The sequence below is a fragment of the Argentina anserina genome, chromosome 2 (assembly GCF_933775445.1).
Source record: "Argentina anserina chromosome 2, drPotAnse1.1, whole genome shotgun sequence".
Taxonomy (NCBI): domain Eukaryota; kingdom Viridiplantae; phylum Streptophyta; class Magnoliopsida; order Rosales; family Rosaceae; genus Argentina; species Argentina anserina.
In genome coordinates, this window is record NC_065873.1 from 2866837 (window position 1) to 2893693 (window position 26857).

At 38.0% G+C, this 26857-nt stretch overlaps 3 protein-coding genes and 1 pseudogene across 3 annotated transcripts; 3 read left to right on the forward strand and 1 right to left on the reverse strand.

Moving 5' to 3' along the window:
- Nucleotides 1-326: 326 nt before the first annotated feature.
- Nucleotides 327-1265, forward strand: LOC126784713 (uncharacterized). Its single transcript, XM_050510202.1, has 2 exons — nt 327-669; nt 805-1265. Exons 1-2 carry the CDS (start codon nt 345-347, stop codon nt 1158-1160), a joined length of 681 nt encoding a protein of 226 aa, XP_050366159.1. The 5' UTR covers nt 327-344; the 3' UTR covers nt 1161-1265.
- Nucleotides 1266-4854: 3589 nt separating this feature from the next.
- LOC126782489 (uncharacterized) lies at nt 4855-6117 on the forward strand (annotated as a pseudogene).
- A 12582-nt stretch (nt 6118-18699) lies between these two features.
- Nucleotides 18700-20480, forward strand: LOC126784705 (putative UDP-glucose glucosyltransferase). The gene is made up of 2 exons (XM_050510185.1): nt 18700-19362; nt 19540-20480. Exons 1-2 carry the CDS (start codon nt 18757-18759, stop codon nt 20362-20364), a joined length of 1431 nt encoding a protein of 476 aa, XP_050366142.1. The 5' UTR covers nt 18700-18756; the 3' UTR covers nt 20365-20480.
- A 562-nt stretch (nt 20481-21042) lies between these two features.
- On the reverse strand, nt 21043-26799 carry LOC126784708 (triacylglycerol lipase 1). Its single transcript, XM_050510190.1, has 9 exons — nt 26597-26799; nt 26373-26483; nt 23943-24083; nt 23296-23406; nt 23061-23204; nt 22942-22982; nt 22745-22821; nt 21890-21985; nt 21043-21800 (listed from the first exon to the last, which is right to left on the reverse strand). Exons 1-9 carry the CDS (start codon nt 26786-26788, stop codon nt 21478-21480), a joined length of 1236 nt encoding a protein of 411 aa, XP_050366147.1. The 5' UTR covers nt 26789-26799; the 3' UTR covers nt 21043-21477.
- Nucleotides 26800-26857: the final 58 nt, after the last annotated feature.

A 26857-nucleotide genomic window follows, 5' to 3' on the forward strand; every position in this document is an offset into this window, starting at 1 on the left:
TACATCTAACGACTTAATGATCGAGTTGCGGACTGGCCGCTTGGGACAGCAACTATTCTAGCAAGAAAAAGAACCAAGAAAAGTATATATATATATATATATATATATATATATATATATATATAAACTCATGATTTCTAATGCACTTCTATGGAACTACATGGAAGAAGAGTTTAGAAAACCATCGAATTCCAGGCCAATAATTCAACTTTAGAACAATTCAATCTTGCGTATTTCCTTTATGTAGAATATCACGCACGTACCTCTCTATATAAACCATAGAGTAGATAGCAAATTCTGTACAATACCCGAAACCAAGAAAAAAAGGTTCTCGATCTACAACTATGGCACTCAACAATAGTTTCCTTGTTTCTCTTCTCATAACACTTGCAGGTCTTCACGCCGCTCATGCAGTTGACTACACAGTCACTAACAACGCTGGATCAAGCGCTGGTGCCGTCCGATTCAACAACGAGATCGGAGCAGACTACAGCTTGCAAACGCTAGCCTCTGCGGCTGACTTCATATGGAAAGTCTTCCAGCAAAGCGCGGTTGCTGATCGAAAGAGCGTAGACAAAGTCAGCTTGTTCATCGACAACATGGACGGCGTAGCGTATGCTTCTAACGGCGAGATTCATGTTAGCGCCAGCTACATAGCAGGCTACTCAGGTAGCGTTTAATTAAACTAACTCTCAGATTGTCATTCTGAACTCCTAAGTAAATTTCTCGTTATTTTCAAACGCTAAGTAGTTATATAACTTGCCAATGACGATAGCATGATACGTTGTTCTTTCACTCTTTCAGGCGACGTGAAGAAGGAGTTTACAGGTGTGCTCTACCACGAATCGACGCACGTATGGCAGTGGAATGGGAATGGTCAAGCCCCAGGTGGTTTGATTGAAGGAATTGCAGACTTTGTGAGGTTGAGGGCTGGGTATGCACCGAGTCACTGGGTTCAACCAGGTGATGGAGATAGATGGGACCAAGGTTATGATGTTACTGCCAGGTTTCTGGATTATTGTACTACTTTGAAAGACGGGTTTGTTGCAGAGTTGAACAACAAGTTGAAGACTGGTTATAGTGTTAACTTCTTTGTTGAAATCTTGGGGAAGAACGTTGATCAGCTATGGGCTGATTACAAGGCTAAATATGGCAAATAGAAATCCCCTACCTGTTTCTACACTTGTACCCAATAAATTAATACTGACTGATCAAAGTATATGAATAAATTATTGTATCAGTAAACATCATAATACGATTGATGGTGGTCAGTCATGAATCATGTGCGAAAATATCTTATAGGCTGGAATGAGTTCGCACTGGTAAATGGTTTGTGTTAGACACGCATGTATGAATCATGTATATATTCATACCATAAGAATAAATAAGGATGTAAATGAGCTGAGTTGAGCCGAGCCGAATATTACGTTGTTCATATTTGGTTCGTTTTCGTTGGATCGAGCTCGACTCGGGCCAAAATTTAATTTTTTTACTTCATGTTCAAACTCGGATCGGTTTGAAAAAACTCAAGCTAGGCTTGGTCTGACTCATTTTTTTAGATGAGATCGAACTCGAATCGAGTCAGCTTGATCATATGACATTAAAATTTTAAAATTTAGAAATTAAAACAAAATTTCAAAATATAATGTCATTGCATCACATAAAATCTCTTTTATTTGTAATAAACTATAAATAAAAAATCAAACTCGTTATAGAACTAAAAGTCCTTAACTAATTATTCTAGAAAGAAACTTTTAAGCTCTTTCGAACTAATATTATATTTTTAAATATTATTTCTCATATAAAATTATACTTTATATATAATATAAAAGTTAATAAGTCAATCTTAATTAATAAACGAGTCGAGCTTTTAACAAGTCTAAGTTACCTCGCGAACTAAACGAGCCGAATACTTGTTGTTCAATCTCGGCTCATTTTCAAGGTCGGGCTTAATATTGAGCTCAATCTCGACTCATTTAACTTTACGAACTCGAACCAAACGAGCTAAAAGTGAGCCGAACACGAGCGACTCGAGTCTGCTTACATCCCTAAGAATAGATAAGGATCTCCTTACAAGAAAAGACTTATATATAAGGGCCATTCTAAAGAGAACGTTCTCAACTCCCCTGAAGTACATACGTCTTTGTTTCTTAGTCATCACAGTCCAACGACGACGCCTCTCTTGCCGGACAGTGTCCAGGCCTCCACCTGAAGCTTCTTCTTGATAGTGTAGCAGCTAATTACCAGTTTCTAATCGGCCTTCGGTCGATTTGAAGTTTCAGTCAAGGTTGCTACCCAGAACATTCAAACTTGATCGAATTGGCTTCCATCTTCAATGAGACGTCTTCTGGTATGCCCATGACCTCAATATGGCAAAAGGAGCGCAGCTGTCGGCACCGGGTGCAGTTGAGAAGAAAGACGTCTGCACTTTTTAGGTTTGTAGACGTCCGCTTCTCAACCTCCCTATAATATATATATATATATATATAGAGAGGGAGAGAGAGAGAGAGAGAGAGAGAGAGAGAGAGAGAGTCATTCCACTAAGTGATCTTTTTTTTTTTGGTATTTTAAAAGGATAGCTCATTCACTAACTTTTTGATTACATTTTCACATCTTGACCATTCAAATTTTAGATTCCAATGTGTAAACCGCCTCTGTAAATTTCAGCAAAAATGGTGATCGTTAAGGTATCTAACTTGGTAAAAGTAATGGACGCACCAAATTTCTCAAACATAAACCGTTTATATTTATGACTTTAAATTCCAGTTTTAAATGCCTTAAACCCAAAATGGGCTGAAATTTTTCATAGGTAATCTACACATTAGACTCTAAAAATTGAACGGTGGAGATGTGAAAATATAATCGAGAAGTTGGTCAAATGACCTATCACTGTTTTAAAAAAATCCCTCAGTAGAAGAGATATATATATATATATATATATATATTTTTTTTTCTTTCTTTCATGTCCTGCGTCTATTCTGCAAACATATCATCATGTTCTTGGCTCTACTCGATCTTGTAGGCTGTGGCTAGCAAGCTAGCTGACATGTTCTGATGTTCGTACCAAAAGCTGGAAGTTGGAATATCCTTCTTTCTTCTTTCTAGCTTTTTTTTTTGGCAAGTTCTTCTTTCTAGCTTTTTGACGGGCGGGATATACATATTTGAGTTAAGTTTTTTGAATGAGAGTTTTTATTCATACCTCTTAAAATAATACTTCAATTTCTTTTTTTTTTCAAGTTTATTTTGATTTTTTCAACGTATATGAAATTATTAAAAATATATATTAGAGTGAAAAAACATCAAATAGCGAATATAAATGATTTTTTTCTTTTTCGTCAATTCATTTTTATTTATTTATTTCAAGAAAACCCCAATTCAGAATAATAAATTGAATAAGATGATTTAATTAATTTCATTTTTTATTATAAAAATATAATAAGTAACATTATTTAATCTTCATGTATTAATTGAAAACTACATATAATTTTTTGATAAACGTCGATTAGGACCTGAGAGAAAAAATTGTTCAGTAGATATTATAATTTTTTGTGCTTATTTTATCATTCGGTGAGTTTCATATCAATGAATGAACAAAAATAATATTATTAATTATGAATTTAGGAGTGAAAGAGAAACTTAATTTGAGGATGAATTATGTAATTATTAAGAATTTTTCGAGTTGTTTATAATAATTGAATAAAAGTAGAATTAGAAATATATTAATGGATAATATATTGATTTGATATCTAATAATGATATATTGGGCATTTCAGAAAAGTAGAAATGTCTAAATAACATTAGTGTTTGTAAAAGTAAAATTGAGGTTGACGAGCTTTAAATATCATTTTTTTAGATATGAAAGAAGTCAGTTGAAGGGTCAACGTGTTAATTATGCATGTCGAGTTTCCTCTTGAAGAATTGCGAGTTTCCTTAATTATGAAGGCACATTGAGTTTCCTCTTGAGCACCCAGCTCCGAAGAGGACAAAGTAGATGATCGATCCTTTGATTGATCCCTTCCAAATTTTATAAAAGAGGATATACCTTCCAAATATCATCTTCTGCTTGCATTGGATGACCTTTTTTGTTTTTTTTTTTTGGAATTATGACCTATTCCTTAATTGAGCCAAACTTAGCGACAGTGTTCAGAGATAACTAGAAGAAGCTCGATCGGCTAGACCGCGCTTTTGGACCATATCAGAGTTGGGTCATTCCTTGCGCATTGAAAGATCTACTGCAGCTTGGAATCACATTTTACAGGCAGCAAATGAATTATTGAGCGATTGCTTCAATTTTTCTTGAGTTTTGAAAATAATTATCCTTCCAGGTTGCTTTCGATGGTGGTAGGTGAAAGAGGGCTCTTTAAATTTTTTCTTTTTTCTTTTGCTTTTAAGTATTAGGTGATGGGAGAGCTTTTTTTTTGGGTTAAAGGTAATGGGAGAGCTTAGATAGACCTACATTCCAAAAGGGTCTACCTAAAGTCTGAAACATGAGTTCATTTTTTATATCCATATTTTCTTTTGGACAATAACCATCCACCTTCATCTTTTTATGTGTTTGAGAATTTTGAACGTAAGAGTTTTCCATCAGTTTTCCCTTTGATTCAGGTCAGAACAAGAAAAACCATAATAACCACGTACTCTCTGGTCCTTGAGTCCTTCGATAAAATATTTTTAACGTTTCAGATGTTTTATGTATTAGCATAGGTTCTAGAACTTTCCAGAGTTAGATCAAATTTAAACAAAAAAAATTAAAAAAAATCTTAGCTTTAGTGTAGAATATCACTATAACCATGCATTTCTTAGCGCATTCTGCACAAACCCAAAAGTCCAAAACCAAGAAGCTTCTCTACAATTATGGGTCTTAATGATATTAATTTTCTTGTCTGCCTCCTCATAACACTTGTAGGCGGCCTTCATGCTGCGCATGCGGTCGAATACAGAATCATCAACAACGCCGGATTGAGCGCCGGTGCCGTCCGATTCAACAACGAGGTCGGAGTAGATTACAGGGTGCAAACCCTAGTCTCTGCTAGTCTGCTACTGAATTCATATGGAAAGTCTTCCTGCAAAATGAACCTGCAGATAGAAAGATGGTAGACATAGTCAGCTTGTTCAGCTTCCGGCAGTGATATCCATCTTAGTGCTTCCTACATAGCAGACTACCCAGGTACTATGATATTAAATTAGCTCTTAGTTTGTCATTTAAATAAAAATCTCGTGCATTATTTTCAAATTCAGGTATTTCTATTTTTGCCAATGACAATATATAGTTTTCCTACCTTCTATGTAGCACCGACACTTCTAGGCCGGAGTGTCGGAGTGTCCGACACTTCCCGACACTCTGACACTTCCCCAACATGCCACGTGGCGTGTCAATAATATTGACTTTTCCGACACTTCTCTGATACTTTGATCGACACGTCACATCATCATTTTAGATTAAAACAAAAAACAAAACAGAATTAACCCAAGTTTTATTTCAGTCCCATCGTTTTACTTTTATTCATTCCTTATATTTATTTCTTTTAAATTGTTATGCAATGGACGGAACTTGAATCTTTTATGTATTATTTCATGTTATATATTTTTTGCATTAATAAATATATTAAATTATATATAAATTGCCGTGTCGACGCCGTGTCGGAATCTAAGTTTTTTAAATTTGCCATGTCGCGGTGTCGCGCCGTGTCGGTGTCGCAGTATTGGTGTCGGTGTCGGTGCTACATAGCCTACCTTGTCTTTTCAGGCGATGTGTAGAGGGAGATTACGGGTATCCTCTACCACGAATCGACTCATGTACGTATGGCAGTGGAATGGGAATGGTGAAGCCCCACGTTGGTTGATCGAAGGAATTGCAGACTTTGTGGGTTGATGGCTGGGTATCCTGCGACTAACTGGGTTCAACCAGGTGGAGGTTATCGCCGGGAACAAAGTTATGATGTTACCGCTAGGTTTTTGGATTACTTGAATAGTTTGAAAGAGGGTTTTGTTGCAGGGTTGAACAACAGGTTGAGGACTAGCGATAGCCCCTTTGAAATTAATGGCTACTTTCAAGAGATTTTTGGGAAGAATGTTGATCAGCTCTGGGCTGATTACAAGGCCAAATATGGCAAATAGAAGTCCCTAGCTAGCTACGTTTATCACCAATATAATCAATCAGTACCGACTTATCTTGAATAATTGTATCAGATGAATTGAATAAATCATTGTGTCAATGAATATTATGCACAAATTGTTGGCAGTAGACTATGTAGAGTCGTGTATTTCTGCTAAATTTCGTCTAGCATGTAATGTATAGCTAACTATTTTGCTTAACATGTGTGTCAAAAATAGTATAATTAAGCTTACACTTGCAGGGTGAAACTGTTATGTCTCAATTTGGCACGAAGCCCGGTGAATCGTAATATCTCATGCATGTTGGAATTCAAAGCAATGGGAGGCCGATCAGACAAATTGACTTTCACGAAGGATCGGTATAAAACTTCATTCGATTCTGTGATCATTATACACCGTGATAACTCCATTGCACCATGAGGCCGGACTAATCATTTTGGAGATAGTTGGAAAAAAAAAATCGGATGACCACAGACAGACAAAATTAAGCACCCAAACCAAATTATTAAGTTGATTATCAACAGTGTATTGTCCATTAATTAATGGAGCGTGAATTTTTTAATTAACCATCCCATAATATATTTTCCGCGTATGAATATGGTCTAGTAGCCATTTCACATTTTCACTATATGCATGTATACTTGTATTGATCATCATGCATAATAATGAATTTTCTATTTAGACTTCGTATGCAACGTCATTAGTGATGGTTATCGACTTATTGGGGTCTTCCTGCTTGTTTAGCTTAACTTAATTCGTACCTGGCAATTCTCTTTTCTTGTTAGCGTAAAGACTAAGGTCTACTTTGGTACAACTTCACTTTTAAAAAAATTAGCTTCTAGGTTGACTTTTAAATTTCATAATATTTGGTAATTTCAGAAAAATCAATTTTTTATAGAATTTATATGTCACTCGCTGAAAACTATTTTTATTGAAAGCTCAATAAATGTTAATATTTTTCTGTAAACTCTCAAATAACTCACTTATCTATAAAAAGAATTATACACCTTATGAATAGCATATGTGGGGAAACAACTTTTTTAGGGGGTTTGTCCAAGTGAAGAACCCTAGTATCAGAGCTCTGCTATCCTTTGTGCGGCGGCATATGCTCTTTCCAAGGCTCAGCCCGCTACAATCCGAGGCTTCCGATGTGTTCTCTCCACTTGAAGCCGACCAGACGCTCTATTCCATGGCAAGCATCCCTATTGTTCTACCATGGTGGTACTTTGGGGTCCTTACGTCGGTTTACTCTGAGTTTGGTGAATCTATATTTCAGGGAGTCAATCCTTCGTCAGACGAGCTTGCCCCATAGTGTCGGTGTATGGGAGAGATTTTGGGTTGTTGGTGGTGGTGTTGAATCAATCTGGCTTAGGGTCACACCAGATCCGATGTGTCGGCTAAGGACTCTGGCCAACTTCAATTAGATCTGGGGACGAGGTCACAAGAAGGTCCTACTCCTTTCTCCGGCTTTGGTTACTTCAAAGACAGGATGCAAGAAGAGGTGGCTTGGTTATAGGGGTTGGGTGTGGCGTCTCTCCCTGTCAGAAGTCGGCGACGCAATTTTGGGTTTGGATTGGCTTCTATCGGGTGCGCAGATCAGTTTGTGGTATGTGGGTTTGGGCTTCTACTGGCCTGTGGAACTAGTTGCTCATGTCCATTCAATGTTAGGTCTGTATCTAGGATCCTGGCGAACGATCTTTGCACACTGATTACTTCGATGATATGAGAGGTTCCTCTTGAGGGTGGCTCCTCAAGATGCTTTGAACACACTCTTGATTTAGTCGAAATAAGTGAGCCTCGTCTCACAGTTCTCTGGTTCTCTTTTTTGTCATTAACCATATCTACAACAATTTTGTTTAGAATTTATCAAATAATTTATTTATCGACAACACTTGTAAAAGTAATATTTAGCAAACACAAACCTGTTTTAGTTCAAAGTTAATTTTTTTTTACATTATAATAGAAGCAGATTTTTAAAAAATTCATAGCAATATATACCAAACTAGCCCTAAGCTAACCAACATAAAGTGTTATGACACTTCAAAAAACCTAAAATGTTATGACCATTTTCCGTTGACTAGGCATGCGTATACAATTTAATATATGTCAAAAAAAATAATGACGTATACATTTTGTTATTTTGAAGACATATATAATGACTTCAGAATAACAAAAAAAATGGACTTGGCAATCTACGGACCACTAGAACATAAACGGAACACATTCTGACTGTTATGGATGGTACTTTCAATTTGGGAAGTACATAGATGTGGCTGAAAACTATATTTCTATAATCTAAATGAGAATAATTGAAGCCCAGAAATTAAAGATGACTCTTTTACAAACCAAATAATGGGAATCATATTTATAATACATGACCATGCGTTATTTATTTCTAGCCTCAGCAGGGAAAAGAAGATTAAAAAAGGCTGCCTCATATGTGCATATAATGTTTTTTTTTTTGAAATGTCACATATAATGATCATTGTAATACAATTCATTATAATATAATACAGTAACCAATATAATCAAGCCTCGAAGACCTAAAATAGTCAAAATTCAAGAGCCAGGTGTCTATTTATCACTGTTTTCTTTAGGTGACACCATGAGGTGGATTTTCCAAGCCAAATAATCCAACCAACATCAGCCACCCAAAGAGCAAATAAAAAATTGATAAAGCAAATAAGCAATGATTATTTTGGTACTCAAATAGCTTGAGCTGCTCTTTTCTCACACATTTTTCTAGTAGAAAAACAAAGAGATATTTTCCAAGTAAGATACTTAAAGGTAAGTAGTGAAAATATATAGAGGATCTAACTGGATTGCAAAATTTTAGATTGAACCCTAACTAACCCTGAAAACTACAACCTGCATAGACAGCCTATGAACACATAGACACCCTCTAAATCAAAGTTGAAACTATTGAGTTATTTGCATCATTTGAGTCATTGTGTAGACTCAAATTAAAGTTAAAACTTAAATTAAAGTTTGAGTCTTCTGGTGTACATCGGCCATGCATCATTTGTCTAGACAACAAAAGAAAATGAAAAAAAAGAAAGCTGACTAAATTGATAGGTATTGAAAAAAAGATACAAATTGCTCTTAAGCTGACTAAGTACAATCAATATTAACAGTTTTGTGAGTTTACGGTTTCGTCTGTTGCAAAATTTAGTGAACTACTTTAATATGTAGGTGCCAAACTATTGATCCACCAGCTTCCTTCCATACTTGATGGTTCAGCTAAATTGAAAGCACAGTCCTAAGATCACTCTAAAGCTACTTAGCACTGAAGGTAGTTAACTACATAATCTAGTGACATAACAAATAAGCGCAATTTAAATCATTAATTACAACCCTAAACTGGGAATCTTATTAGAATGTATTATCAGTGAAGATATTAATGTGCAAAACCCACATCATGATATTACATCTACAACACTGTTGTAAAACATAAGCATAACTGAAAAGAACTAAATACTCTTTCACTTTCACTTTCACTAAATATTGTTCAACCTGAGCTAAACAGAATTGAACCAAGTCAAAGATATGCAAAAGTGGAACCACAATCGAACACATTAAGAAAAACCTCATTCTTAGGACTACAGAGCTTGACGATGACTTCTATGTCTACACAACCAAATCGATTGATGTTTCCAAACACCAAACTATCCATGTATAATCAATTTGGACTTGAGCCTGAGTCCCTGGATTCCACCTCCTACTTGAAATACAATCACATGAAACTTAATGAAAAAATTGAAACCTAATAAAAGCTGCTGAATGACCTAACATCGGAAGAAAAACGAAAAGCCATATAATTATGAACGAATCAAGAACCCTCACCCAAATTGAGAAAGATTCGATTCCGGAGAGATAGATGATTACGGAGACAGCAAAAGCCCACAGACGGATCAATGATGATGGAGGAAAACAAATGGTTGAAACTTGAAATTAATCTCTGAATATGGGAACTCACCAACAACGGAAGATTCTTCAGTGTAGGCAGTTCTAATTGAAGTTGTGTTCAATTTGCTGGAAGATTTTGATTTGAGAGGAAGAGAGAATATGAGAAGAGAGCTGAGAAAAGAAGAGGCCAACACATAAAGCAGAGTAAGAGTCGGCAAGAAGGACAAATATGATAATAACTCATATGATGACAGTCATGTAAATTACCTGGAAAGCAAGGGCTATTTGCCAAACTCTTATGAACAGTACTACCACCTATAGCGTGTCTAATATATAGTAAATTAGCTAAAAGTATAAAACCTAACCTATCGGTAAAGATCAGTATATCTATATATTAGTGTGTACTTAGTCCATACTAATATATAAGTAGTCCCCAACGTTTCAGGAAAAAAAAAAAGTCCCCATACTAATCTCCTACTTACTGTTCATTCTAAAAAAACATAAAAAATCTACTACTCACTGTCCCTAGAACTTTAAGAGTAAGTGAATAACCCAGACGTATATATGAATTATGAAAAACTGGTTTTGTTAAATGTAAAGCCTCCTTCATAAAAGAATTTGGACTAATAAAATAGACTGCCTACTATTTGGCTTACCAAAACCCAGGTTTTTAGCCTCGCCAAATTTTCTTCTTGGAATAATATGGAAGCTTTGGAAAGTAATGGACCTATGGTGGTAGGAGCTAGCTTTTAGGCTAAATTTGAGTTTTTGGCTTACCATGGGAGATGCTTAATGCTGAACGACCCAACTTATTGATTATACCGACTTCTATTTTTACTATCCGATCCTAATCAATTGCATGCTTGTATCTAATTTAGTACTCTAAATAATTAACAAGTTGTTTCAGGATGAAATAATTGTGTATTATTGAATGATATGGGGGCCTATATATAGGCATTACAAAACCACAATCCCGTAGGATTCGGAGTCCTAATCTATTACGGAGATGCTAATCTATCTCTTAACAGGAAACCTATTAGGCTAAGACACACACAAGGATAGAATAGTAATTCTCCCGGAACACTCCCCCTTGTGTCGCATGCTTAGGTTGCATGGTGCACACATCGTTGCCTCGGTAAAAACCTTGTCAAGCAAAATAAAAACCTCTTGAGTAAAAACAAAAGCTTGATCGAAGGGAAAAAGAGCACAACGCACCGCCTGCATTTGATAGCATCATGTGAGATAGACTCCCCCTGATTAGTGCCATAATCATGGAGTACAAAGAACAACGTATACAATGTTCATTACATGCTTCTCAAATGTAGTCTTGGGCCAATGATTAATCATTAATCTAGCCACACATCTTTAGATCATATATGCTATACTTAGCCAAACTTAGATCTTAAGAAACAAGATTGCATAACAACTCAAAACAAGAGTTTGCAATGAAGATCAGATTCTCGGATAGAATGACATTCACTCACTTAAACGGCCATAACTTCTTCGTCAAAATAGGTATCAGCAAACTGTAAAATGTTCTAAAAAGTAGACACCCGTGGCTTTCCAGTGACATAAGGTTCACAACCTAATCCGATCGGAGTAGTTCACAGTGCTCTGTCGAAATTGACTGACTTGCAAATTTCCGGACAGAACTGTCCTACTTTGCTAAAACGGCCATAACTCACTCAATATGATAGCTATGAACAAATGGTTGGTGTCCTTGGAAAGTAGACATATAGACCTTTCCAAGGGTACTAATTTCACCATATTTCATCAAGCGAGCTGTCTTGTAGGTCTCGTTGAAGTTGACCTACGAAACTGGACAGATTCTGATTTGTCACATTCAATGTGTCTTTCGCAAAAAGAATGGGGGAATGGACCAATGAAGGACTGATTTTAGTCCGAAGCGGAACCGTACGTATCCTTTACGCTACCAGTGTCGACTGCTACACCAAGGCGTACGTTGATGTTGCTGGAGCTGCTGGCGGCGTTGGTGTGGATAGGATTTGTGTTGGTTCACTAAGTGTAGAACTAAACCCATGTCAAAGAAGCAATGCAAGTCCAATGACAATTCATAGGCGCAGAGTTAATCACGTCATAATGAAAGTAATAGTGTCCCAACAACACTTACATATATGAATCTATAGCTCATTGAATTTCTTCATCATCTTTACTTAGACGGAATAGAGAATCAAGAATTAGCTTTCATATGAACACATATGGGTATGAGTTCTTGCAACCGATTGTACTACGTTCTCTCGAACGTCGCAATCTGATTACATAAGCTCTCCGTGGTCTGGAGGCATTTAAAGTCCCTCGGGCACTCTCATATCTGCGTCAAGATCCCTTTACAGATATTCTATGACCACTATCATATGCTGCAAATCAGTTTTCATGGACACTACTACTGATCAAGTAGCGGAAAGCAATTATGTCCAAAACGAGAGAATATAACTCATCGTAGTCAATACTAGGATAATGAGACAATGTTTGCGCCATAAGTCCTGCATATGTCGCATGACTTCATCTTTCTCATTACACTTACGAACAACGATCAACATAACAAGTCTAGTTCAGCCTGTATTGATTCTTTCCACTTCGGTCAAGTTGCTCATCGTTGATACTTAACAACGGAATAAGAGCATAAGCGAATACATCATCAATCATGGGAGATCAATCCATTAAACACACGCACGCGCTGTATATGATCAATTTGTGAGATTTCTATTCTTCTCTAACATCAACAAAATGAGTCTGTAGCGTCCCACAGAAACTTAGTTGATATACATGTTTAGAGAATATCTCTTGATGATGGGCGAAATACTTGTGCCTACGCATCTCGCTTCTTTCTGGTTTTGATTCCAGAGAATAATGGTCTCCCCCTCATCTAGGTATGAGCTAAGACCGAAGCTATGACCCTTACTAGTCCATCTTTGCGTTTGCCACCCTTGTTTTGTGGTGCAATACCACGGGCGTCGACAATACCACAGCGTACGATGGTGCCATCACCGGCTTCCTTCCCACTGTCAGGGATGGTGCCAACAGTGCTAGGACCAGGTCATATGAAATTCTCTCATATTCTGAGAGTTCCGACCTTACCGGCACATCACAGCATTTATGTGCGATCTCGTCACTTTCGCAATATCGGTAAAGTCATTGAGCATCGAATCTTTGACTTTCTGGAGGTAGATAATGCGTTGCACATTTGCTCACTTTGAGTAGTGCGGGATCTTAATGAGACATAGTGCCACACCACGTCAATTCCTAGCGTTAAAACCGGAATGGGAGCATTCCATATCTCCTCCTAACGACGGGAAGTATGTCTCATCAAAGTGACCGTCTGCTAATATCGCAGGATAGAGATCAACGGTTGTAGATTGGAAATAGCGGACAAGTGTTGGTGATTCATAAATCATAACCAACTAGAATACTTAATCGTTTCAAGTAGACCCATTGAGATAACAACAATAGAGACACATAAACAACTTTAACCAAATAGGCGTTAGTGAAAAGAACGTTGGGACCGTATCCAATGACCATCTGGTACGCACTAAACGCTTGGCAAGTTGTGGGTCTGAAACGAATAAGTGTCGCTGCATGCAACATCATTACATATCCCCATGCAAAAATCGGTAGGTTAGTACCCATAACCAAGTCCGAGCTCTGCTAGATCGTGCAGTGAATGAACATGAGGAATAATATGTTCAACGACGATCCCAGTAGACATGCAAAACAAAATCATCAAAGTCGTGGGGATGAACTCTCCAACGGTATCCATTCAAATAGATTTGAGAGGATAGGAAGGGTGGTGAGCCCTTAGGATGATGATCATAGCTAAAAACTTTAGCGAATGCAGCGTTTCTTGTGGAAAGCAAAGCGACGTGTGACCAACGCGTCGATGCTCTTAACCTATACCATAAAAATACCGAAAAATGTCTGCATTCGGTTGGATAGGGTCCACTAATGTCACCTTAAATACTTCGTAAGAATGGAATGTTCTCGGTTGGAGCCTTATCAAATAAGGACTTCCTTGAAATCCAGCAAAAGAACAAGCTTTGCAAAATGAGCGATGGGCATCAGAGATTGCCATGGAGGTATTAGAAAACACGGGAGGCATCACAAGCTCCTGTGAAGGAGGGGATGCCGCCACCGACGGCCTAAATGCCATGGAGCCACCGAGAAGGGTAGGCTCGGCCCCATCGTGCATGGCACGGATAGGCACGGCCTCACCGTTTGGAGCACTGGTGAGGTGATCCTCCAATCGCTTCGTGAACATGAAAAATAGATGATCATGTGAATTGTAAAGAACTCGAATCATCAGATCTTGTTCAAAATGACCAAAAAAATGATCATGTCAAAACCGAGGAGACAGCAAAACCAAATCCATGATTCAAAGAATCTTGAGTTACATAAAGCTACTGCTGCAGGCAAGCAAAGTTATGTCCACATGCTAACAAAGCTACTGTCTAAGCTTGAAAAAGGTACTGTCAATGGAATCTGACAGATTTATTCCTCTCCATTCTTAACACAAATATCAAGATGAAAATCCATCATTGGCATGTATGGCCTTTAAAACGTAGCAAGGCACGAAGATATAGAACACAATCTCTGCACGAGATCCGTAAAACAACTACCTGCGCCGTAGGACAGTGTGGGTGGTTACGCAATTAGCAAGACACTCGATTTCACGGCGGGACATTCTTAAAATGAATATTAAGAGAGTCAGCGACGCGGTGAACTTCTCTAGACAATACGCCGTAGGATATTGTAAGAGGGGGGATTGAAACAAATGACAATCCCATCGAATGTATCACATGGCAATAGAAATACATTCTTCAACTTAGAAGTTGGAAAAACATGGTATTAGAGCAGTTGAATACCAAACAATTAAGGTGGAAAACCATCCATTTGGTGCGGGTGGTCACCAATAATAATAAAATCGTTTGAGCTATGAAACGACTTGGAGAAAACCGGAAAAGTAACCGGAAAACCATGTCACAATAACTCAAAACCGGGTGAAATTTGGACTGGGAAAACGGGGCAGTAAAAACTACTGGAAATAGGCCAGAAAAATGACGAGAAAATCGTCGGAAAAACTCGTCAGAAACCGGCGGCACCGATTGCCGGAAAACCCGCCGGCGGCGGCCGGAACTGGCTGGTATGGAGGCCGAAACTTCAGGTCCGACAGGGGACGCCGGTAGGAACCGGGTGGCGGTGCCGGAAAACGTTCTAGACTCGCCAGAAAACGTTCCAGAAACGCCGGTAAAACGCCGGAAAACGTTCCAGAAACGCCAGAACAGTAACCGGGAAAAACGACGTCAATTTTGACGTTCCGATGTCCGTTTTCCAAATTTTAAGGTCCAAAATCACAATGTAGTGCTATTGGGGTCCCATGTAACCCAAAAGCGGCCAATTTAAAAACCACGTGAGTTGTAAACGTTGATCATGCATGCTAAGTCAAAGCAAATAAAATTCTCACGAGTCCATCTTGTAAACAAGAAATACGAGAAATTTTATTGAATATGCCAATATTTAATACAACACAAGCAAGCTTCCAATTCCAATAGACGACTTAAGCTAAAGTCGAGCAATAATCATGGCAATGCCAACGTCATACTTGAAAAATAGTAAGCAGAAAACATAATCAAAATAGATTGACTAATCAAAAGTCCGTAGCAACAAAATCTTGCATATCGGATCGGGCGGAGCCGTAGCCTGAGGCTAAAAAAATGTGCTTACTTGAGAATGGAAGAATGTTACGTTTCCATCTCCAAAATTCCCTCAAGAAATAGATACATGTGCCAAAAATGGCATACGTTTCTTGGATGTGGAGTATGCATCAAGATCAAGTCTGATAATACAACGTCATCGACGTTCATTAAATCACTTGAAGTGTGTCCCATAGAATTCGTTATTTTTGGGATCTTTTGTCAGCAAATAGTGCTGCTTCAGAGTAATGAATTTCAACTCAAATAAATGAGTACGTAGACCTTGGGATTATCGTTTATAGACATGAGTTTAAGAAAACTCAAACATTCAAATAACAGTCGCGATGACGACGCATCCATGAGAAGCGAGGGTTGTATTGGTTTCGAATAATCGAAATATTCAAGTATGTAACCGGAATTAGGAGGATTGTGATGTATATGGTCACAAAATAATCGATGCATATCGACGATTCTCATGATCGCACCCAAAACAGCGGTGTACTCAGACAACCACACGAAATCGATTTTTTCCCTTTAAACAATAACGTGACTCCCCCAGGATCGTCACACGAAAAACGTCGACCAAAAGGGGAATCATATCCCTCTTTGGTCTCATCGGCGTTATAAGAAAGGCCGGAAAAGAAGACATGAAAAAAGGCTAATAGCGCCCGATAATTTATATATATATGTTCAAAAGCAGCAACTTTAAGAAAAACATACTTGTTGGTCTGCCAAATAGACTGCATAGAATTAAAGTGCTCTGCAAATCGATCGTCATGCATGAAGTTGCTTGATGAATTCATTTTCGATCTTCGTCCGATGACATAAAAATCTTGGGAGGATACGATCGAAATCGTATGTAGATGACAAAAGTATCATCCATCTCGGCATGAATACCATCACCATAGTACGACGAGCAATGATTTTGAGCTATACGAGCACGTGAAATATCGTTAGAAATATAAACGTGCCAATGAACATTTAAATAATGAAATAGGAAAAAGGAAAAGGAAAGGAAAATGTAGTATGAAGCCCAAAGGGCTATTGTGCTCGGCATGCCATAGGCCTAAAAGGGTAGAGAAGACGGGAGTAGCTTCTTTTGAGCGAAGAGTTTGCTTGTGAAGTTCGCGTTTCTTGCGTAGATATGTAGTAGGAGCAATTTTGAATCCTTTGATGCATGGTCTTGCGAGGCAAAAAGATGTTTTTACGGAACAAATGCGGAAGAGACCCTGCGGGGCTGCGTGCATAGGTTGCGGGGGCTGCGTGCAGGGGCAGCTGGGGGGTCGTAGGGGCTGCAGGGCAGGATATGCGTGCGGGGCTGCAGGGGGGGTCGCATGAGCTGCAGGGCTGCATGCAGGGGTGTTGCAGGGGCAACAGGGTTGCAGGAGCTGCGATGCGGGGCTGTGTGCGGGGCTGCAGAGGTAGCAGCGGGGGAGGGGGGGCTGCAGCGACGGGAGCAGTAGCTGCGCCGACGAGGAACGTCGACAGGAAGATGTCGGAGGCCGGAGGCGACGGCGGCCGGCGGTGGAGAAGAGAAGAAAAAAAAAATTCTAGGGCTCTAAAAGTTCAGGATTTTAGGGCATCGTGCTGATAACGTGTTTCAGGATGAAATAATTATGCATTATTGAATGATATGGGGGCCTATATATAGGCATTACAAAACCACAATCCCGTAGGATTCAGAGTCCTAATCTATTACGGAGATGCTAATCTATCTCCTAACATGAAACCTATTAGGCTAAGGCACACACAAGGATAGAATAGTAATTCTCTCGGAAGACAAGTAACATTTTTTCTTAACAATACTGGTAATTAACCTCAATCGCTTCACACCTATCTCATCATTTCAAATATGTATTTGATTGCTGGCCGGCTCCACTCATAACTATTGTTGTATGGCTTGACTGTTGTTAACTTGGGTTTCTTGACTAGAGTAATTATTCGGTGTACCCGAATCACCACATAATACTGTCATATGGTGTACTCAGTCAATCAAATTACTTTATGGTGTGATAAACATGCACGCAGTGAAAGAAGAAAATATTATTTAAATATGAGTAATCAATCAAAAACAAACACTGTAAAAATGGATTAATAACATTAAAGAAGTATGCAACGTAGACTATGTAGCGAGTACATATAATAATTTCAATTATGTGATAGGTAAACTTTGGGGCCACCATCTGTTCTAAATATCGGATATATCAGTGATATTTAGAAAATGATATGATATCTCCCATATTGGTTGAATATATCAGTTAACGGTCAAATATCGATCAAACTCTGATTTTTTTATTTCATTTTTCATTTTTTTCAGTTTTTAATATTTATTTTCTCTCTTTTTAAAAAAAACTTGTATTTTGTTTTTCATTTTTTCATTTATATTTCCAATTTTTATATTTTTATATATATTTTTTAATATATATATAATGAATTTCGAGCCTAAACAATCATTATTAAATACTTATTTTTATTATTGGGTGTTGTTCGTGTACTTTAATTGTCAAAGATTAAGTATTTATTTTTTTAGTTTACTTAGTACTATTTTTTTAGTTTATTTGATATATTTTGAAGTATAATTTTATAAATTTTATTAAAAATAAGATATATATCGATATATTCTCAAAATATCTCCGATATATCGTTTTACCCCTTAATCGATACGATACCGATAAACAATATTTATATCATTACGGCCACCCACCCAATATGTAAAAAAGAAAAAAAAATATTTACAGATAAAAAAAAGTTGACTGTATAATACTTAATGCAGACCTAGTGGTTTTAAGTCAATACAATTTCCTTTTAAAAAAAGTCAAAATACAATTTATACAAATATAATTAGCTGATAATAATCTTTATTGTTTGTGATAGCAGAGTAGCTAGAGAGCATGACGCGGATGAATCACAGTCGCTGAAACCCAGATGGCACTTGGCTAAGTTGTTGATAAGAAGCGTAATATATGAAGGAAACAACAACACAGAACAAGTTCGAAAAGAAGTGGGAGAGAACCAAATTGAGGAAAGAATGGGTTCTGTGGGATCTGATACTCTTACTCATATCTTTCTTGTGTGTTTCCCAGCACAAGGCCACATAAACCCTATGCTGCGTCTAGGTAAACATCTAGCTGCCAAGGGTTTCTTGGTCACCTTCTCCACTACTGAAGATTATGGGAACAGGATGAGGAAGGCTAATGGCATCATCGACAACCAACCGACACCGGTCGGAAATGGATTTATCAGGTTCGAGTTCTTTGACGACGGGCTTCCTGACCCTGAGGACCCGAGGCGACCTCAGTTGGAGTTCTACATCCCGCTTCTTGAGAAAGTAGGGAAGGAGTTGGTGGCTGGGATGATAAACAAGCATGGTGAGGAAGGTGGTACAAGAGTTTCGTGCCTTGTGAACAACCCCTTCATTCCTTGGGTTTGTGATGTTGCTACCGAGCTTAAGATCCCTTGTGCCACGCTTTGGATTCAGTCTTGTGCTGTGTTCTCCGCTTATTACCATTACAACGCCGGGACGGTGGCGTTTCCGACTGAAGCTCAACCAGACTTGGATATTCAGTTGCCTAGTATGCCTCTTTTGAAGCATGATGAAATTCCAAGCTTTTTGCACCCTTTTGATTCCTATGCGGTATTAGTCTTGAATATTTCTTTCAAGCTAGCTATTAATGATAATATTCCAACTGGAAATCAGTGCATACATGACTATACTTTCTACGATTAATAAGCTAGCTATTAACTTTGCCTATTTGTTCTATCACGTAATTCATTTTTCGTGTCTAAGATACCGATTGTTGATGAATTTCAGATTCTCGGTAGGGCAATTTTAGGCCAGTTCAAAAAGTTAACTAAGTCGTCCTACGTATTGATGGACACGATACAAGAACTTGAGCCTGAGATCATTGAGGAAATGTCAAAGGTCTGCATAGTGAAGCCGCTTGGTCCCTTGTTCAAGATTCCGGAAGCTACCAACAAAACCATTCGCGGTGACCTGATGAAGGCCGATGACTGTCTTGACTGGCTCAGCTCAAAGCCTCCATCATCAGTTGTTTACATCTCTTTCGGGAGCATTGTGTACCTGAAGCAACAACAAGTAGATGAGATCGCTCATGGTTTGTTGAGCTCTGGGGTCTCATTTCTATGGGTTATGAGGCCACCGCGCAAAGCAGCCGGTGACGACATGCATGTACTGCCAGAAGGGTTTTTGGAAAGTGTCGGTGATAATGGAAAGTTGGTGCAATGGAGTCCACAGGAACAAGTATTGGCTCACCCTTCTTTGGCTTGTTTCTTGACTCATTGTGGTTGGAACTCTTCAGTAGAAGCACTGACTTCGGGAGTACCCGTGGTAACTTTTCCTCAGTGGGGTGACCAAGTGACTAATGCCAAGTACTTGGTCGATGTCTTTGGTGTGGGGCTTAGATTGTGTAGAGGAAGAGCTGAGAATAGGTTGGTCCTGAGAGATGAGGTTGAGAAGTGCTTGTTGGAGGCGACTACGGGGGAGAAGGCGGTCGAGTTGAAGCAAAATGCTTTGAAATGGAAGAAGGTGGCGGAGGAGGCGGTGGCTGAAGGAGGTTCCTCCCAACGCAACCTTCATGATTTTCTAGACGAGATTGCAAGGACTTCTATAGCTTAAGCGGATTGTAATATAACAATATTGTTTGTAAGTCTTTTCATTCGCTTTGTAAACAATGTTAAATTATGAATACAGTATTAGAATGAATAATGTAATAATGTCCTATGATTTAAAAGATTCCGATTCATAGTACGGTTATGTGTTTGCTCCATCTTGTGAATGCCTCAGTTACTATGTATAATGTAGCAGTACCTTATTGAACGATGTTGGGTGTTTTGTATGGGCAAGTGTCATGTCAATTGGTCAGTGCAGGGTGGAAGTTCTCTCAGGATTCAAGAATCTTTTTTTTTTCTTTGTAAATTTCACGGCTAATATGAAGGCATGCAACTAAGGTTTTCTTCTTTTGGGTATGAATAAGAACGAATCTCTGGGAGGAAAAGGCGACAGGTATTCTTTTCTTACATTCTGATTCCAAATCCTGTGACTTCTTGGTTGCCACACATAAATGACAGCATTTCCATTCCTTGCCAAATCAATCTTCATCATCCTTTTGATTTCTTGAACCGACTGTCAAAGATAAAATTGACCTGTACTTCCTAAATGCGTGACGTGTTTGATTTATGAAGCCGTTTGTCCATGAGAAGGTAGACTGGTGTCCCGTGAGAATTTGCAATCACAGAAAAATGAATCAAAGTATTGCAACCACATAACAGTTTATACGTAAGAATATACTTATAGCATTGGAGGACATATGTTCTTTATTATGATCATAATACAAGCACCACTTATACCATGGAAGTTATACACGTACAATTCTAAGAACATGACCAATCTTTGCGACAATCTTCAGTTTCTCTGTTGGAGGCTGGAGCCAACATGGAACTTTTCCGAAAGCCGGAAAGCGGGTACATGACTCCATCTTGACGCAAGAAGCGAGAGGTTTCTCATCAACTTCTCCCCCGTCTGCTTCACAGCCAAATCACAAAGCAAAACCAATTACGATGCAGAAAAGTATATATGTACACAATATATCTCTATTCCTTCCGTCTGATCCTACAAACTTTACATCAGGACATCACGATTGGATACTTAAATCAATGTCATTTACAAGATATGCTGATATGCACATGGAATATTTAATTGCAGTCCATTCGTAAGCCAAAAGCAGTCACGTTAAGAACTACTAGATTTTCTCCATGACCTAAAAAACTCGATCAACTGATTGTGAAAATCTTCCTTCGCTGTTGTGCTGACAATGAAGTCGACGTGACCATAGTTTTCAAGATAAACCAACTGTGGAGTAGACTGCAGTTCCTTCAGGGTGTGCTGAAAATCCGCCACATCTGCTAGAGCATCATTACCTCCATAGGCCATCAATAGTGGCAGTGACTTGGGTATGAGACTAAGATCAAATGCAGGGGGGTTCAACTGACCATACTCAACCAGATTTTTCAGGATGCCATAGTCGTACTTTGCAAATGTACCCTTGCGGATCACTGCCAAATCCAAAATACAATTATCAGTGTATAAAGTGGATGATGTAAACAGATGGAATTCTTGCTAATATTAACATTATAGAGCATACTTTGGAAGAGATGGTGAAAATTCTTTGCAGATGATGGGTGGGGTTCATAATCAAGATAGAAATCCATACGTGAGGTATTGAAGCAACAATTCTTCCCTGAAATGGTAACGAACACCTTACAACCATTATATCCCTAAAATGCTGTCAAAGTACCTCATATTGCTAGATTTTGAATAACAAATACATTGTCTAAAAGAAGCAATTCAGCCTTTTAATCTTCATCACGATATAATCGACAATGCAATCATGTCTACTGGCTATTTAAATTATACTTTACAGTAAGGTAAGGGCCATTATACATATCCACATACTGACAGTTTAATGACCCTTTCAGTAATGCATATATAAAAAAAATATCAGACCTAGCCTAGACCTAGCCTAAACAGAAGAATTAAGAACCTCACATCTTACAAAATTTTGTTTCATCTTTGCATGGAAATAGCAGCTCGCATAAGCTCTAATCTTATTGCTTTTGAAATAACAAATAAAAATTTAGATCTACCATAAAGCCTCCCCATCAATGATGGACTAGAAAGATCAATGCCATAAATCTAACAACGCATTGACACTAAAATGATTATAACAAAAATAAAAGGAAAATCTCTCAATTTATCACATTGATCTGCTTTATGGTGAAGTGGCTAATTGTGCTTAATCTAGGCCATATCACAGCAGAGCCACAGAAATAGTATTAGAAAAAATCACCACAGAAAAAGAGGTTTCTTTTAGAAAAAATTTCAAATGCCAGCAAGCAAGTATCAAATAAATGTCATAGACGTCAACAATCTCAACATGTTCATGCCCACACACAATGAAAGAGGCAGAATCAAGAGTTGTGTATCTATGAAGTTGAACCTGTTATGCCGGTTAGTAAGTCATTGCAGTCAACATGGCCATCACATACTGTATTCAGAAGGTTAATTCCCCAATCACTGCATATAATTTAAATATGCACAACACGAGGTAAGATTAATATGATGAAACCTCACGGCATGTAAGCAACAAAAATAGCAGGGAAAACAAAAGAGAAGATGGAGAAAGTGAAAGTGAACCTTCTAAAGTTAAGTTGATGGATGCCCATAGCAAGAATCATCTACAAAAAGGAGCACAATCATCAGTTTTGGCACCACAAAATATTTGTTCAATATATCTTGCTGCAGACATGGAGTACCTGATCAAGATGCACATCAACCATTCTATGAACAAATTGGGTACTGATATGGTCCAAATATGATATTGGACAGAGAAGAGTGGCAGCTTCAACCATCTCTGCTATATCTGGCTGGGTGAACGCAGCTAATGACATGATTGTTCCCTGAGGACAAGGATAAATCAAGTTCAAACTCCAAAAGAGTAAAAAGAAGTGTAAAGGAAGGAGGTATGTAGTAGATGAAGAGATGTAAGACCTGTGAATGTCCAACAATAAAGACCTTGGAGTTTGTTATTGAATATATGTGGTTAATCATTTCTGAAAGATCATATAGCGCCAATTCCTGCCAACTCCAGTCCCAATATTCCTGCAGCAGCATAAGCCATGTAACATCAGATTGTAAATAAGAAAATTATGAATTACAGACTTACAGACCTTGAATACGATTCTTTTCCCCTGACAGATCTAAGATACGCTCAAAATACCAATCACCATATGTATCTTACATAAAGTAATAGAATTACAGAAACTACATACAGTATTATGTCTATCAAGATTCTTTTAAGTAAATAAGGTAGCTTCTAATTCCTGATTTCCTGTTATCCCGGTAAATTTGTGGAAAAACCTATCTATAGGTGTATTCTTTCTTCTTACTCTCTAATCTGTTCCTCCAAAATTTTCTGTATTCAGATTGCTCATCCATAAAGAAGTGATGAGGCAGAAAAAGTAGGGCTCATATGTGACTCATTTTATCTTCAGTTAACGGAAAAGTATCAGAGATTTAGTGACTGGCAGATGCAATCTAAAATTTCACACAGTATCAGCTAATTGGCAGCCAAAATCACTCAGAAGAAATTAAATAATAGTTAATGGACTAAAACAAATGGTTTGAGTTTCATAAACCTTATCCTCTTCTGATAAAGATACATGCCCTTGACTCCAACGCGTACCACGCACATTTCCCACCCATACATCAAACCCTTCATCTGCGAGGACAAAGCCCAGTGATTGTTCGGGAGAATTTAAAAACCATGCATCACCTGCCTGTATATATATATAAAAAAAAAAACACAGGAACCATAAGATAAAGGGGTGGAATTAAACAGGTTAAATTGAACACCATGCACATTACAACAGATTTTCTATCCCACAGATGTTTAAACTTTAGCTCAACTGCTGTTTTTAAGCCATAGATCAAAGTGGTTAAAATTTGACTTTTACAGTTTAGGAGTGTTGAACTAATTAATATGATAATAATGGGATGTAGTAGTTCAAAGTCTAATTAATTCATTAGGGAGCTAAATAAAATGAGGTACTGAGACATCAAGAGCTTTTTCTACTCCATGGTATCTCTAATCACTTCTTCAGAGCTCAAAGCAATCACAAAACAGCACAAATAACTGAGATTATATACAAAGGGCAACATAACCCTGAACCACCTCAACCGAATAAACGTACAAAAGATGGAGGTGGTCAGAATGGACATATGGATTCTCAGCATGAGCTTGAAAATGATCATAGAGTCTTCAATTTCTGGTGTTAACATGTTAATTTGAGAATATATATCACATTTAAAGTTATAATCTGAAAAGTGAAGTTGTATGGTTGTTGCTTCAGTTGGAAGGATACTGAAGTCTCTTTGATTTCTTCACATTTATTTCTATTGGATATGATCTAGAAGGAGAAGTTAAGAACCATTAGAAGATAAATAAAGTTTGATTTGAAGAAATAGTTTTAGGGACTGCCATGAACTCACGAATCTCATGTGGAGCAGCTAACAAGTCATTAATTAAAAAAATGATATAAATATTTAAGAGCTAGTCATAAGATTAGTGGTGCGTGAAAATTGGTCTCCGTTATTTTTCTATTCACTTGGTGCTTGTTTTTTTTTTTTTTTGCAAGCTTTGTTTCCAATATAAAATTTTGAATTAACAGAAGTTATTACAAGTGCACATACGCTGGATGCAAAGTGAGAGCTGCCAGTGACCCCAAAGCCGTCATAATCACATACGAACACAAACACAACCATGTTCCAGCAGCTAGAAATATCAGCCACAACATAGCCAATAATGCCTCACAGTTTAAAGCACCCACAGTTGTGGCAGCCGAGAAGCATCCCCTACTTAAAGGGAGAGAATTTGGCAACAACGACCAGAGACCAGTACTTCTTCTTGAAGAAGAGCAAATCGCTCTGTAATTAAGGTGTTTGGTAGTCAATTACAGCAAACTAACATGGTGCATAATGAATAAGAAAATAGCTAAATAGGTTTGCTGTTGTGTGTAATATTTTCTTTTTCGTTTTCTTTTCTGCACATATATATATATATATACATATCTATTATATGTAGATGCTTAATGAGTTCTGCTGGATGGATTGTAAATGTTGAAGGCAGTTCTTTTCCACATATATATACATATCTATTATATGTAGATGCTTAATAAGTTTTGCTGGATGGATTGTAAATGCTGAAGGCAGTTCTAGTATCACAGTACATAATTATTTCACACTGAAACTAGGAATATACAACTGCTATATAATTGTACCTTTGAGCTACAGTTGCTGTTTGACTTGGCTATTCTTGGTCTATATATGTTCTTTTCTGTAAATGTTTTGGTCAGTTGTTCCTTTCTGTCATTGTGACTAGCACAAAGCAATAAGCCAACCATCAAAGTCTGGATGCTGGATCACTCATCTGCCATGTTAGAATTTGCCATCTTTTTTATTTTGACTGGAACTTTGATCTGGTTTCTACTGTCGACTACTTGGGTATGTTTAAAAATCTAAGGAACACTGTCGAGCATTGTCTAATCAACAGGCCAAATGTCCATAATTCTGTTAAAATATTCTCTCTTGCTATTAAACTTCTTTTAGATACTTTAGCAGCATGGCTTCATATAGATGCAGACCCAAAATCTCAGGAACATTGACCGACACCCTTGAACCAGAAGGGTCTAAACTTTATCCTTTACACTAAACTATCTGGTGTACACTACTGTACAGTAACAAGATCAAGATGAGGTCAATTTTCTGTTCCTTCTTTCTCAAGATTTTGGTCTTCTTAATTTACTTTTTAATACATAAAATTCAGGTGCTAAAAGCTAAACAATATTCTCCCCTCCATAGTATCTCTAATCAGTTCATTACAGCTCAAACGAATCACTAAAAGCACAAATAAATCGCGACATAAATTATCTTAATTTAAACACTAATCTGTTTCAAAATTCCTATGCATCTGGCTATGTCTTCAAAAACACCAATCATAGTATAAGTCCACAAACATTGACAGTATGACACGATAAACTCATTCCAATCGTGACACAAGTAAAATTTACCATGAAGAGTCCATGCTGAAGCAGCACAGGAGGACCCGGCCGAGCTCCCAAATCCGCCTTGGGAGACCAAACGCGCTGAAGACCCAAGAAGTAGCCATCCCTAGTTTGAATCTGCACAGTTCCAACAACCAAAACATCAATCAAATCGTGTTGATCAGAGCTCGTCAAATTTGAGTCAAACACGCGAGAGTTCCGGCGGAATTGTGCGGAGGAATAGGACTCACTTTGTGCTCGGAGCAAGGGTAGCCGTTAGGGCGGATGAGACCGGCGCAGAGAGACTGCTGCGGGATCGGAAGGTGGAGATTGAAAGCTGTTCCGGTTGTGTTTTGGGCGAATTGTGCGGCGGAGATTGCGGAGGCGAAGAAGGAGATGAGGAAAGCTGACACCGCGAAAGGCGGGGAAGGGGAAGGGGCCATCTAGAAGGAGGAGTGAGGTGGGAGCCAGAAGAAGAAGGCTTGCATGGGTTTGGTTGTTTTTGCTTCACG

Excerpts from the sequence above, each read along its gene's own strand:
- LOC126784713 (XM_050510202.1), top strand. The coding sequence starts at position 345 with ATGGCACTCAACAATAGTTTCCTTGTTTCTCTTCTCATAACACTTGCA. Across the intron at positions 670-804 it reads CTACATAGCAGGCTACTCAG|GCGACGTGAAGAAGGAGTTT; the intron begins GTAGCGTTTAAT and ends TCACTCTTTCAG.
- LOC126784705 (XM_050510185.1), top strand. The coding sequence starts at position 18,757 with ATGGGTTCTGTGGGATCTGATACTCTTACTCATATCTTTCTTGTGTGT. Across the intron at positions 19,363-19,539 it reads ACCCTTTTGATTCCTATGCG|ATTCTCGGTAGGGCAATTTT; the intron begins GTATTAGTCTTG and ends GATGAATTTCAG.
- LOC126784708 (XM_050510190.1), bottom strand. The coding sequence starts at position 26,788 with ATGGCCCCTTCCCCTTCCCCGCCTTTCGCGGTGTCAGCTTTCCTCATC. Across the intron at positions 23,205-23,295 it reads TTATTGTTGGACATTCACAG|GGAACAATCATGTCATTAGC; the intron begins GTCTTACATCTC and ends CCTTGTCCTCAG. Across the intron at positions 21,801-21,889 it reads TTTTCACCATCTCTTCCAAA|TGATCCGCAAGGGTACATTT; the intron begins GTATGCTCTATA and ends TGGATTTGGCAG.